The sequence below is a fragment of the Cryptomeria japonica genome, chromosome 4 (genome assembly GCF_030272615.1).
Source record: "Cryptomeria japonica chromosome 4, Sugi_1.0, whole genome shotgun sequence".
NCBI lineage: Eukaryota > Viridiplantae > Streptophyta > Pinopsida > Cupressales > Cupressaceae > Cryptomeria > Cryptomeria japonica.
In genome coordinates this window covers 560591353-560603835 of record NC_081408.1, presented here as the reverse complement: position 1 = coordinate 560603835, position 12483 = coordinate 560591353, and the positions used below count along the sequence as shown (strand labels likewise).

Sequence of the window (12483 nt, the reverse complement as noted above, 5' to 3'; positions counted from 1 at the left end):
AAATTTCTAAGCATCCAAAACTAACTTCTGTTTAATTGACTCGTCTACATTGTCTAATTTAAAAAGGGAAAATGAGTATACTACCACAATTTTGGAATAAATTCAACAAAGCTGATTAAAAATCATGAAAAAGAGTGATGGTAAAAAGAAACATTCAGCTCTAGCCATCTCACAAAAACAAGATTTCCCTTGGCAAACTGAAAAACATTTTCCCATTAGCACTGCACAAAGGACAACCAAATATCAAGGGTTGGGTAGAAAAAATGCAAATCTATGTGCAATCAGATCTAATAAAGAGAATTCGGTTCCTTTGAAAAACTGTTACTGAGCAGGAAATATTACAAGATTACAACCATACAATTTTGTTTTGCAAATGAAAGCAATCCCAATTTCAAAAATGGGTGGATTTTTTTGTCATTTTCTTCTAGTACACTTATCATAATTTTTTCTGTTATTATATATGAAAAGACTTCCAAGACATACCTGTATGTGATGCACATGCAGTACATTTCTCATGGGGGTCTTTTGCACTATGACAAGCTCGAATTGACAGGATTGGGTTCCTTGGACCTGCTTGAGATTCTGAAAGCTTTCTTTTTCCCATTTCCACTTGCACTGTATGACTACTAGTCAAAGAAAAAATTCTGATTTAAGAAATTTTCCCCATTATGTGTTGTTCCTAGTTCCTGTAGAAGATTTCTCTGCAAATCATTCCGATGAGATCATAAATACCTTAATACATCTATCCTATCAGAGAAACTACATACAGTCTATAATATGCATTCCAATCCTACTGATGAGATCATAATTACCTTAAAAGATCTATCCTCTCAGAGAAAGTACATACAATCTATAATCTGCATTCCAATCCTAGTAATACTTTTGCAACAAATTTTATTAAGTACACATTACCATATATCATGCATTGCAATAAATTATTATGAAACAAATTGAACTCACAGAAATATCAAAATAATGTTTCAAATTTCAATAGTCATTAGTAATCTTTTGAAGTTGCCTTCCAATTAACACAAATCTAAAATCCTCTTAAGTAACTGCACCAAGTTCTTCCCAAAAATTCTCAACTTGTATGGCATTTCAGAGTAACATCCTAATGTGTGACTAGATTTTGGCAATGCTCAAGATTGTATTGATCTTGTAGCTGCAAGGCACAATGCACAACCATCAACTTCTTTGATCATCTAGAGATAAGGCTGTTCCTCTTGACTGACAAAATGAAGCTATGTGGACCAATTGCTCTCTGCAACAAAGGAACTAGTGACCTGTGAAATGAGACAAGTATGCTCAACACTAGAGCATCCTTGCCATGCATATCCACCGTACAATAGGATCAATATGAGCTAATATAGCTCTATTTGTCCTCGCCTCTGGTTTGCTATAGGAAGGACCACAAAGATTGACAAAGGCTAGTCACTGTGTGCAAAGTATAGATAATTCCTCATTGGTATACATTTTTCTAAGGGCCTTCATGATCCCTTCTTTCACCTCTTTGTCATGAAATGGAATGTAATACCCCCTGTTTGTTTTTGAATTTTTTTGCCAAAAGAAAGGACAACATAAAACAATGCAATAGAGAATTTCTTGCTGATGTTATTTTCTAATATTGATTTCAATTTTGGAGGTCTAAATGAGCATTTTGAGGAGACAAGGCTTCACAAATTAGCAAGCTTCTAGGTCAAGAATCATAATAGAGGAACTGACATGGAAATAAATCTGAAAATATTTCTGTGGCTTTCCGTCCCTTAGACCACTTGCTCTCGTGGACATCATTAAAATTCCTTCGTTCATTCATTCAATGTTTAAACAACTGTTGTTATAGCTTTTTGGAAGATTGGCATTCAAAGAGAGCATCATTACATTAAATTGATAATATATGAAACTTAGCATGAATACCTTTCTATCACAGTGATCAAACTGACTGTACAGGTCTGATCTGATCTCTAAAATTGCTATTGCAGGCTAGAAGCCATGAACATTACCCAGCTGACCACTCTCATTCATCAACACACCTACTGCTCACTCCCTGAGGTTTAACACCTGAATTTTCATCCCGATCACCATCAAATACACAAGAATAATGGCAACAAGTCTGCAACATTGTTTTTAAAGCATACCCAACACTTTCATGTTGCTGGAAAAGGGGCAATTATGCTAGGAAAATTCATAATTATTTCCAATGTTGACAATACAGCTCCCAATCACCTACAAACAATGTCAAGGGACTAGGCACCACAGGAGGAGCTGAAAATTGGTCAAAACTGCAAGCAACCTGCTCTAGATGTCACACGCCATGCCTTGGTACTTGTATGGCCTGTAAAAATGATACAGACCCTTTCAAATAAATTCAAAACTGCAACCAAGCTCCCCCCAAAAAGTCTTATCTTGATCACCCAGCCTAGAAGAAGCCTTTAGAACAGTACCCAGAACAATTGCACCAGGATGCCACATTAATCGACTCCAAATGAAAGGTTTGGTTTGTCATGACAAGCTGTATAGCCAGGTAGGAAAACTCTTGCAACTCCACAAAAAAAGCACTCCAAAAACCTTCTAAATTACATTTTGTGACGAAGAATGGAGTGATAAATTGAGAGAATGTTTGTGAGGGGAAAAGGAATATGTAAGTACATGGGAAATGAATGCATGGAGAATTTGGGATGAGGATGAAAATGGAGAATTATCTACCTACAAAGAGGCCACAATACTAACAATGATGGAGAAAACTAGGGGAGGAGGAGTTAATGGAGGAGGCACAAAAATGTTTTGAGAGTGTTACCCTAGACTTTGGATATTTTCGATCCCCCCTATTTAGAATGCAAGTTCTTATTCAAAACTTCCCTTTAGCATGTTCTCGCCTTTATTTGTCAGTAAGTCATGTCTTCTAGTCACTCCTTTCTCCAACTACAGCACCAAGTAGGCCAACCTTAGAGCTTTTTGTTGAAATAATAGCTAGTTCGGATCAAATATAAGTATTACTTGTATTGGGCTGGACCCAAATGCATTATGTAACTTGTAACCATTAAGGATGTTGATATGTGTATGTAACTTGCAAATATGAAAATTGGGCGTGACCCATAATATAACTTGTGGGTGACTAATTGGCCTATCAGCCTTAGTCACATTAAATGTGCAAAATTAAATATAACTTGTAATTTGGTTTGGCCCTATAATGTGCGATGTAACTTGTGGATAGGGCTAACCCTATATTGAACATTGTAACTTGTAAATGCAATGGGGCTGACCCTATATTAGGCGCCAAGTTTAGGTCATCATATTATTATTAAGTGATTATCCTTGTGAGCCGACCTAGGATGAATTAGGTGGCTAAGATCACATATATATACAAGGTTCATTCATTCATCATTACACACAATAGAAGACATCGAATTACATCCTTGATCAGCAGGGAAATTATTCAATCAGCGAATATAACTACAAGGACAGCAAATTGCATCATAAAGATCATCGAGCATATCCCTATGGCAGCGAATTCATCTCCAAGAACAGCGAACTAATTTTGGAGCAGCGATTATCATTCATGGTCAACGAATTGACTCCTTGATCAGCAAATGGTCCTATGATCAGCAGCAGCAAATCATCTACAGTCAAGTATATTGCAGATAAGTTCATCATACTGTTGTGTATATGCTGATGTTCATATTGCTTCAAATGTTGAAGTAAACTTGTAAAGTCACATATTGATTATTGCCTAATATAAACTAAGATTAATTGCTGGGTTTTTCACCTCCAAGAGGGAGGTTTTCCCAGGGTACTCTTGTGTTCTGTGTGTTCATTGTGTTATTTCTGATTATTGCTATCAATCCAATCTAAAACTAACATGGTATCAGAGCCAAGTTCCTTCTATAAGGCCTAACAGCTTGAAGGAAGAACCTGTACTTCTTCTTGTGCAGATTAGGGCTAAAAAAGTCTACTGTGAATCAGAAAGTTCAACAGCAATGTCTGCTTGACAAATTGAAGGCATCGATGGGACGATAGCAAGAATAAGATTTCAGGTGTTCTTATTCCTCTATTCTCAATTGTAGGGTCCACTTGGTTTGGAGACTTGCATCTGATTCCCTTATTGTTATCGGTGTCTTATCTAGTGCACAAGGTTCTCTTGCTTGTTAACTACTTCATCTGAGGGTGCTTTCATATGTCGGTTTGTGCACTTGTTTTTCAAATCTTAGTATTCCTTTTATTCCTTTAAGGGTTGCATAACTATCTTCCTAGGGTTTGTAACAATCACCCTAGTTCGAGCTTTGTTCTTGTGTTAAGAATTTGTTCTAATCCAGTTTGAATTATTGAAGTTAGTATTTGGTTATGCCCTACTCTCTATTTTGAATATGTTTATCTCTCAACCTATTTGATGTGGTTGCTATGAATATGTAATGATCCGAATTGATGCATTGATCTAAATACATCCTTGGCATTTAAGATTTCAGCATGTGTATTCAGATATAAAACTAGGAGTATTATGATGGATATAACAGCAAGCACAAATAGGAAGATTGAAAGCTGAATAAAATTATAGGAGATTCAGAAACATGGAACCTTAGTTGAAAACATATAGTGTCCTCTAATCATTGGTGTGGTAGGCATGTAAAGGTAAGATGTCTTAGTCATCCTATTTAGTATCTATGCCCAATGATGACCCTTCTATCTTCTTCTGATGATACTTGTTGCATAGTTTAGATGCATCATATTCTATCTAAATCTTGAAATGCTTAATAGTCTTGTTGGTGTGTCTCCTAACATCATACGGCCTGTAGTCTCTGTTCTATAATAAGGTTGGCATGTAGGACTGGGACTGTGTAACACTTGGTTCTCTTCAGCTCTTCATAAAAGGCTCTCCTATTCTTTGTTATACATTTATTATAACCTTGCTCTGCTCTTCTTGTGTAGAGGATTGCCTTTAGCTCTAATGCATTTTCTGTCATGGCTTTCACTATCCTCACATAATATTCATTGTGATATTATCCCTTCAATTTGGGCATACTACCTATTACATTCTTGAAGTAAGTATTCTCTTGATAATGAAACCTAAGATGAATGAGGTATCTAACTTATTGAAGTTGTCTTTTGATCATACGCTTGTGCTCAACTACAATAGGTATCCTTTTGAGTGGTTGATACTCATATCTGATTTTATGCATTGGCTGGAAAGAAAATTTGGCTTATATACCTTGCTTATGGATTTTGTAAAATGTTAGATTGTCAAAGTTTTCTGAAGTCATACACTTGCCTTAGTTTTCTGATGTGATCAGGCACTGCTAACTCTTTGTTATTCAACTATGGAAAACAATTTTACATTTAAAGAATGTTGTGTAGCTTTACACTATGATTGAAGTTGATCATAGACTGGCAATATCCTTTTTTAACAATCTTGGCATATGTTGTCAATGGTGGAAGACTAGTCAATAAAGAGATATTTAATCATGTTGATGCTTCTCTTCAAGATATTCTTGAATTACCATGCCTTCAAGCTTAAGAGGGAGCTTGGTTTTTTCACTTGAAGGTATGCCATGATCATAATGATTGTTCTATGGGTTCATTTAGTAAAAGTGAAGTAAGGAAAAGATTGGCATTTCTCATCTTTGATTTATGGTAACTTATGTTGGTTGCCTTCCTGTTGTGACGTATTCACACATCGCCCCATTGCAAATGGGGACCCCTACTTTTTTGCTTTCTAGGGTCTGTTTCTAGGTCTTTAAGGTTTTTGTCTATTAGCCTTTGCATGCTGAGTGTTGCCAGAGGGATCACTAAGATAGCAGGCTCTGTTTTAACTAAAGGTGAGTCAGTGGATGCTCCAAGTTAGGGTCATCTTTGAAAGTCTTCCTTAGGACAAAGTTTTGCTCTTGTTGCTAATTGTGTCTTGTTTGAGTTTGAGGAGGTCAATGAAGCTTGGTGAGTGAATATCCTCTTTGAAGGTGTGAGTTAGGTCAAGTTGGTGAGTGATGAAGTTTGGAATGTCATCCTGACCTTCAAATGTCCTGAAATTTGGCTGTCTGGAATATCATCCTGATCTTCAAATGTCCTGAAATTTGGCTAAGTCTAGAATGTCATCCTGATCCTGAAATTTGACTAAGTCTGGAAAATTGAGAATCCTCCAAAAACTAGATTTTGCATTATAACTCATGGAGGTCCGAAACCACTCTCAAACATCCTGACAGTATATATGGAATATAACTTAAAGTATAAGAAATAATCTTATTTCTTATACTTAAATGTTATATTCCATATATGAATCCTAAAGGAGAGACCAAAATGTCAAATTTCGCTCCTGACCCTTCCAAAGGGTCCAAAGCGAATTTCAATTTCGCTCCTGACCCTTCCAAAGGGTCCAGAGCGAAAATCCTAAAACCTATTCTATCTTCCAAAATTTGTGTCAAGACAAGCCTTGCCCAAGGTGAGATAAGTTGGGAAATGGCCCTAGGATTGCCCTTGAATGGATTATGGTCACCAAAAATGAAGATTTTAGGCTAGGACAAGGATTTCACTCCTGACCCTTCCAAAGGGTCCAGAGCGAAATCCTAGATAGGTCCTGTCCTTGGCCATGATTTAGAGCGAATTTCCCCTTTCAGGCCTTTTGGGGGTCAAACAAGTGTTGTCAGGTTGAGAGATGGATCCAAATGAGGGAGTCAAGGGGGACCAAAGTGAAAAGAATGGAGCTAAGTAAGAGAAAACAAGCAAGGAATGAATTTCGCTCCTGACCCTTCCAAAGGGTCCAGAGCGAAATTCTTCAAACCACCTATTTTCTCCTTGAACGAAGCCAAAACTTTGATCCCTATGGCATGGTTGAAGGTGGAGTGAGGTATTCTTGCCTTGTAAGGTGAATTGAAGTGAAGGAAGTAAAGAAATAAGTCTAAAACTTGAATTTCGCTCCTAACCCTTCCAAAGGGTCCAGAGCAAAATTCTCAATTTCACCTAATTTGCTCATGATGAAGGTCAAGGTATGGATTCCTAAGCCTAGGTAGAAAGAAGACTAGTGTATGCTTTCCTTGGGAGGCATTTTGGAGTGGAGAAATGATAGAACTTGAGCCTAGAATGTGAATTACACTCCTGACCCTTCCAAAGGGTCCAGAGCGAAATCCTTAAAAACTCCATTTTGCTCCAATTTTGCATCAAACTTGATGTTGGTTGAGATTAAGGGGATCCTTAGACATGCATCTGAGCAAGTATGGTCACAAAATGAGAAGAATTTGAGCCAAGAATGCAAATTTCGCTCCTGACCCTTCCAAAGGGTCCACAACGAAATTCCCTATAGGACCTGTCCTTGGCCTAGGTCCAGAGCGAAATCCTCCTTTTGGTCTTTTTGGGGGTCAAATCAATGATGTCTTCAGGAGAAAGCGATTCAAAGGTCAAGAGAAGTTCAAGGCAAGGAGATGATGAAATTTGAGCTAAAATGCAAACTTCTCTCTTGACCCTTCCAAAGGGTCCAGAGTAGAATTATTATAGGGCCTGTCCCTGGAGAGGATCTTGAGCGAATTTCACTCTAATGCCGCCTTGTTGATGATTTAAGGTAGGAAATGCTATGTTGGAATGAATTTATTATGTGTCCTTAATCATCTTTTGGTTTGTTTTGCAGATGGAAGAAGATGAGGGCAAGGACGACCTATTCCAGTCCATCACCATTAAGGACATTCCAAAGGCATAAAGGTGGACTCAAGGTGTTTTGAAGCATTGAAAGACTACATGTGTTCAAGGAATTGCCAGCTATCTCTAAAACCTTCACTTCGCCACACAAAGAAACCACATGATGACAGAGACGAATGACACTTCAAGGTGAGGTATGCTACCAGAGAAAATAACATTTGACAATGAGGTAGCCTCATCAAGCACATAGAGAATCAAGGAGTGCATCATTCATCGCATCAAGGACAGAGGAAGATCAACCAAGATACAAACGTCACACAAGGTGGCATCCCAGTCATTGCTCCTCCAGTCGGATTGGTCCACCTCAACATGTCCAGATTCAATGTACCTGACTCATTGGAGGCGGCACAAACTTCGGTGTACCTACCCCTGCTTCCTATTGGTCCTCGCTCCGAGAATGTAATTTTCTAATTGGCTAAGGAAGTTTGTTGTAACAAACCCTAATTAGGGTTTCTATCTTGTAATCCTAGCCATTGATTCTAAGTCAATCAAAGCCATCTATTTGTAAAGGGTTCTCTATATAAAGCCCTGGCTCCTCATTTGTAAAGGTTAATAGTGAATAGTTAACAGAGAATAGTTAATAGTCAGAGAATAGTTAGGAGTTAGCAAAAGAGAGATAGTCAATAATTAGTAGCTCAATACTAGATAGCATTTCAGAGTAGAGTAGAAAGAGAAGGCAAAGATTGTTGCCAAGATATTGTTGCAAAAGACTTGTAAACTTCATTGAAGAAATGGTGAATTCTATGGGTCGATTCAACAATTTGCATGGTCTCTATACTTCTCAAATTTGATTTCATGTTATTAGGTGAATGGAAGAAATTTGTATGATCAACGGTGAAATTTGTATATCCATACTACTAGCGGTTTGTTGATTGCAAACTTGCCTTGCGTAGTCAACTGGAATCATTCAGCTTAAGCTTAAATTCAATTATCGTTTCTTCATTGATATGCATCAACCTGATGGTGTCTATGCTTGTAGCGGTGATCTGAACATCATAAAGCTCTCCTCAGAAGACCGCACTAATCTTGTGGAGATGGTCCTAGGATGTCAAAGCAAGACTTAGTTAGAATTTCATCAAAGGTCATTCATTGCTCTTACGTTCTTAGTGTTAGAAACAGATCCCGTTCTAATCTTATCCTTTTTCCTTTTTTCAAAATCAAGGGCCAGTGAAATTCACGTTCCAGCAATATCCAAAGCAAATCAGACATTCGGGTCACCGGTGAAATTCCACGTTCCAATAATATCCAAAGCAAATCAAACGTTCGGGTCGTCGAAAGTAAGTCCCCTTGTGATTCCAGCAAAATCGCATCGTACCGCAAAGAGCTTATCCACACATAGAGAACCTACATATCAGAACCTTGGAGTTACTCCGACTAATCCTTCGGCGAGATCTTCAGCAGTCGGGAAACTTTGTTCGAGAGAGGATAAGGTACCTTTAGGTATTTTATTATGTGTTTGGTCGTGTACAAAAGACACATCAACACTTCCTTGATTGATTCTTATATTATGCAATCTTCATGAGACTTGGTTACCACAATGTTACATCAAGAATCAAGAGGGAGTTCCATATGGAAGTTTTTGAGAAAATATGAAGCAAGATGTGTAGCTCATAGTTAGAAGGAAACATTTGCTCTTGCTGCTAGATATACTAATATTAGAACCATTATAGCTAATGCTACAGCCTGGAAGTTGGATATAAAGACTACTTTCTTAATGTTGTCTATATTGAATAACTAGAAGGTTATGAGAATCAAAATAGAGAATCTCATTAAAGAAAAGCTCTTTACGGCCTCAAGCAAGCTTCTTGAGCTTGGTATGAGAAGATTGACAAGTATTTGATTAGTTTAGGATCTTGCAAGAATAATGTTGATTCTAACCTTTACTTTAAAAGTATTCAATGGTGAACTGCTAATTATGTTTCTTATATATATGTGGATGATTTATTTCTAACTGTTGGAGATAGTCTCATCTTTAGATGTAAGAAAGAATTTGCCACTGAATTTGGAATGAAAGATCTAGGCCTAATGCATTACTGTCTAAGACTAGAAGTATGGCAAAGATCTTATCCTTAGTCAAGAAAATATGCCATTGATATGATGGATTGTAAACCTATGTCTACTCATATAGAAATTGAGTTTATCTGCAGCTAACTCTGATTTTGTAGATCCATCGGAGTACAGGTAGTTGATTGGATCCTCAATGCATCTAGTTAGCACTAGACATAATATTTGTTATGCAGTGAGTGCCCTTCAGGCAGTTCATAAACAAACCTAAGCATGTTCATCTTGTTGCAACCAAGGATATCCTGAGATATTTGCAAGAAACAGTTGGCTACGGGCTGAAGTATCCAATCAACACTATCATCGCCCTAGAAGGCTACTCAGATTCTGATTGGGCAGGAAGTGTTAGAACACTTTAGGAATTTGCTTCAGCTTGAGTTCTGCTCTAATCTCTTGGGTCAGCAGGAATCAGTCCTGAGATGCATTGAGCACTGCTAAAGCTGAGTATATTGTGAAGCAGTATGGCTTCACAAAGCTTCTTACTAGGTTGTTTGGGCAACCTTGGGAACCCTCAATCATTAATTGTAAAAATCAGAATTGTATTGAGATGTTTGTTAATCCTATGTTTCATGATAGGCCAAAACATGTGAAAACTCATTATCACTATGTTCATGATATGGTACACAAAGGTGCCATTCAGCTGAATATGTCAACACTGATGAGCAGATTGCAACTGTTCTCGCCAAGCCTTGTGTTCGAATGAATTTTGTGTGCTTCAGAAAGAGACTTGGAAATTGTCGAGAACACAGCCTTGGCTGAGAGGGAGTTTAAGTCCTAGTGATGCATTAAGTTTCATCTTCCACCCTCTACGGGCAATGCAAGGTGGAGTCACCCTCTACGGGCAATGAAAGGTGACATTGGATCCTTCTCTGAGGGAAGGTTGAGGTGAAAGACCTCCACCCTCTGTGGGCAATGCAAGGTGGAACCACCCTCTGTCGGCAATGCAAGGTGGAGTCACCCTCTGCGGGCAATGCAAGGTGGAACCACCCTCTACAGAAAGCAAGGTGGCAGGTTATTCTTCTCAATAGAGAAGTTTTGAGGTGTAAGACCTCTTCTCACCCTCTACGGGCAGTGCAAGGTGGATCCATCCTCTGCGGGCAATGCAAGATGGATATCATGAAAAAAGTTCATGATGTGTATTTATATATTTTTGTGTATTCATTTCTTGCAGGTGTGCATAATAAAGTTTTTGGATCCATCCCTTGTGGGCAATGCAAGATGGATATCATGGAAAGGTCCATGATGATTTTTTATTTGGCTAGAAACCTCCCTAGCTAAGAGGGAGTGTTGAAATAATAGCTAGAACCCATGCGGCATCGATGGTCCCGACCGATTCGCAAGCAGAGTTGCCTTACGAAGCAGGACCCTGGCCTACGCCTCACCAATGCGCCTATGCGGAATGAGCTACAAAACAGATCAGTCCCAATGCAAAAACTAGACAGAACAAAACACGGACCAAGATATGGGTGGGGCGAGTTGCCCAGACTCCTTTATTATATGCAAAACAATACAATACAAGGATAGGATGTTGTATTGAAGAATACAGATCGCCCCCAGATAGATCAATCCTTGTCAAGGCAGACTTGACATAGACCAGAATACAATGGAACCCCTAGCTCATAAAGAAAGTAGCCTCGCAGACCCGCAAAGCATCAGGAGAACTGAGTTCACTCCTCTACTCCAAGTCTCGCTGCCGAACTACTCGCTCTCGAACTTAATCGGATGCCTTCGAATGCTTTTCTCCATATCCAAAGAATGAGCGTTGCCTCCCTCTTATAGAGAATGGCCTCGGACCTATTTCCGCATAGGTCAAGACCTATCTAACCTAACTGCCTCCACCTAAATGATCCGCTCAAAATAAGTTATGAGCGGTCATGTCGGTGTCAGCCCAAAAGAGTAAATGATGCGGAAATAAAATAAACCCCACCATGGGACCTATTTAGTCCATGCTCAAAAACCCATGCAGGTCGGCCTGACTCGACCAAAGTGCAGACCTGATACATCCTCCCCCACCAAACTAGTGGCAGCGCCCTCGACGCCAATGCAAGCCTGCTCTGCACCCGGGAGAAACCACGACCCGATTACTTATCTCTAGAAGGGTTCCTCTGTTCAAGAAACTCCATGATGATCTCTTCGTCACGCCACAGAGCTTCGCCACGCTCCCAGGTGGCTGTTTGAAGTCCTTGTCCATCAAATACAACTAGGAACTCGCGGATATTCTGTTTTCCTCTTCGAGTTCGCATTACCAGGACCTGTGTTACACGACGATTGGGATTGTCAATAACATTGGTCGGTCCCCTGTGTGGAATGTTTCTCACCAAGTCCTCCTCATCAAGATGATGTGGTCTCAGCTGAGAGACATGAAAGACAGGATGGGTTCCCAAATGTAAAGGCAGATGAAGTTTGTTGGCAACCGGGCTGATCTTCTGAACCACCTCAAAAGGCCCATCAAACCGCCTAATAAATGAAGTGCTCAACCCTTTGGGCACTTTGAATTGCTCCTAACCATGCGTACAAGGACTTTGTCGCCTACACTGAATTCAAAACTCCTCCTATGCCTATTAGCAAATTTCTTCATTCGATCAGAAGCTTGTGTCAAATGATACCGTGCCAAGTCCACTCTTTCATTCCATGTTTGCAAGAGTTCAGTAGCATTGACATCTGCACCTTGATAACCAGTCAACATTGTATGTGGTGTGAGCGGCTGTTGTCCCGTGGCTAACTCAAACGGACTGAATTTGGAAGACTCGC

The 12483-nt window shown here is 39.1% G+C and overlaps 1 protein-coding gene across 1 annotated transcript in view; it reads right to left on the bottom strand.

Moving 5' to 3' along the window:
- The window catches only part of LOC131029459 (protein CHROMATIN REMODELING 35), a 144387-nt gene that overhangs the window by 77185 nt on the left and 54719 nt on the right, over positions 1-12483 (bottom strand). Inside the window, exon 2 of the mRNA XM_057959956.2 lies at positions 484-701. Coding sequence (XP_057815939.2) covers positions 484-604 — 121 coding nt within the window. The 5' untranslated portion in view covers positions 605-701. The remainder of the gene's footprint in view (positions 1-483; positions 702-12483) is intronic.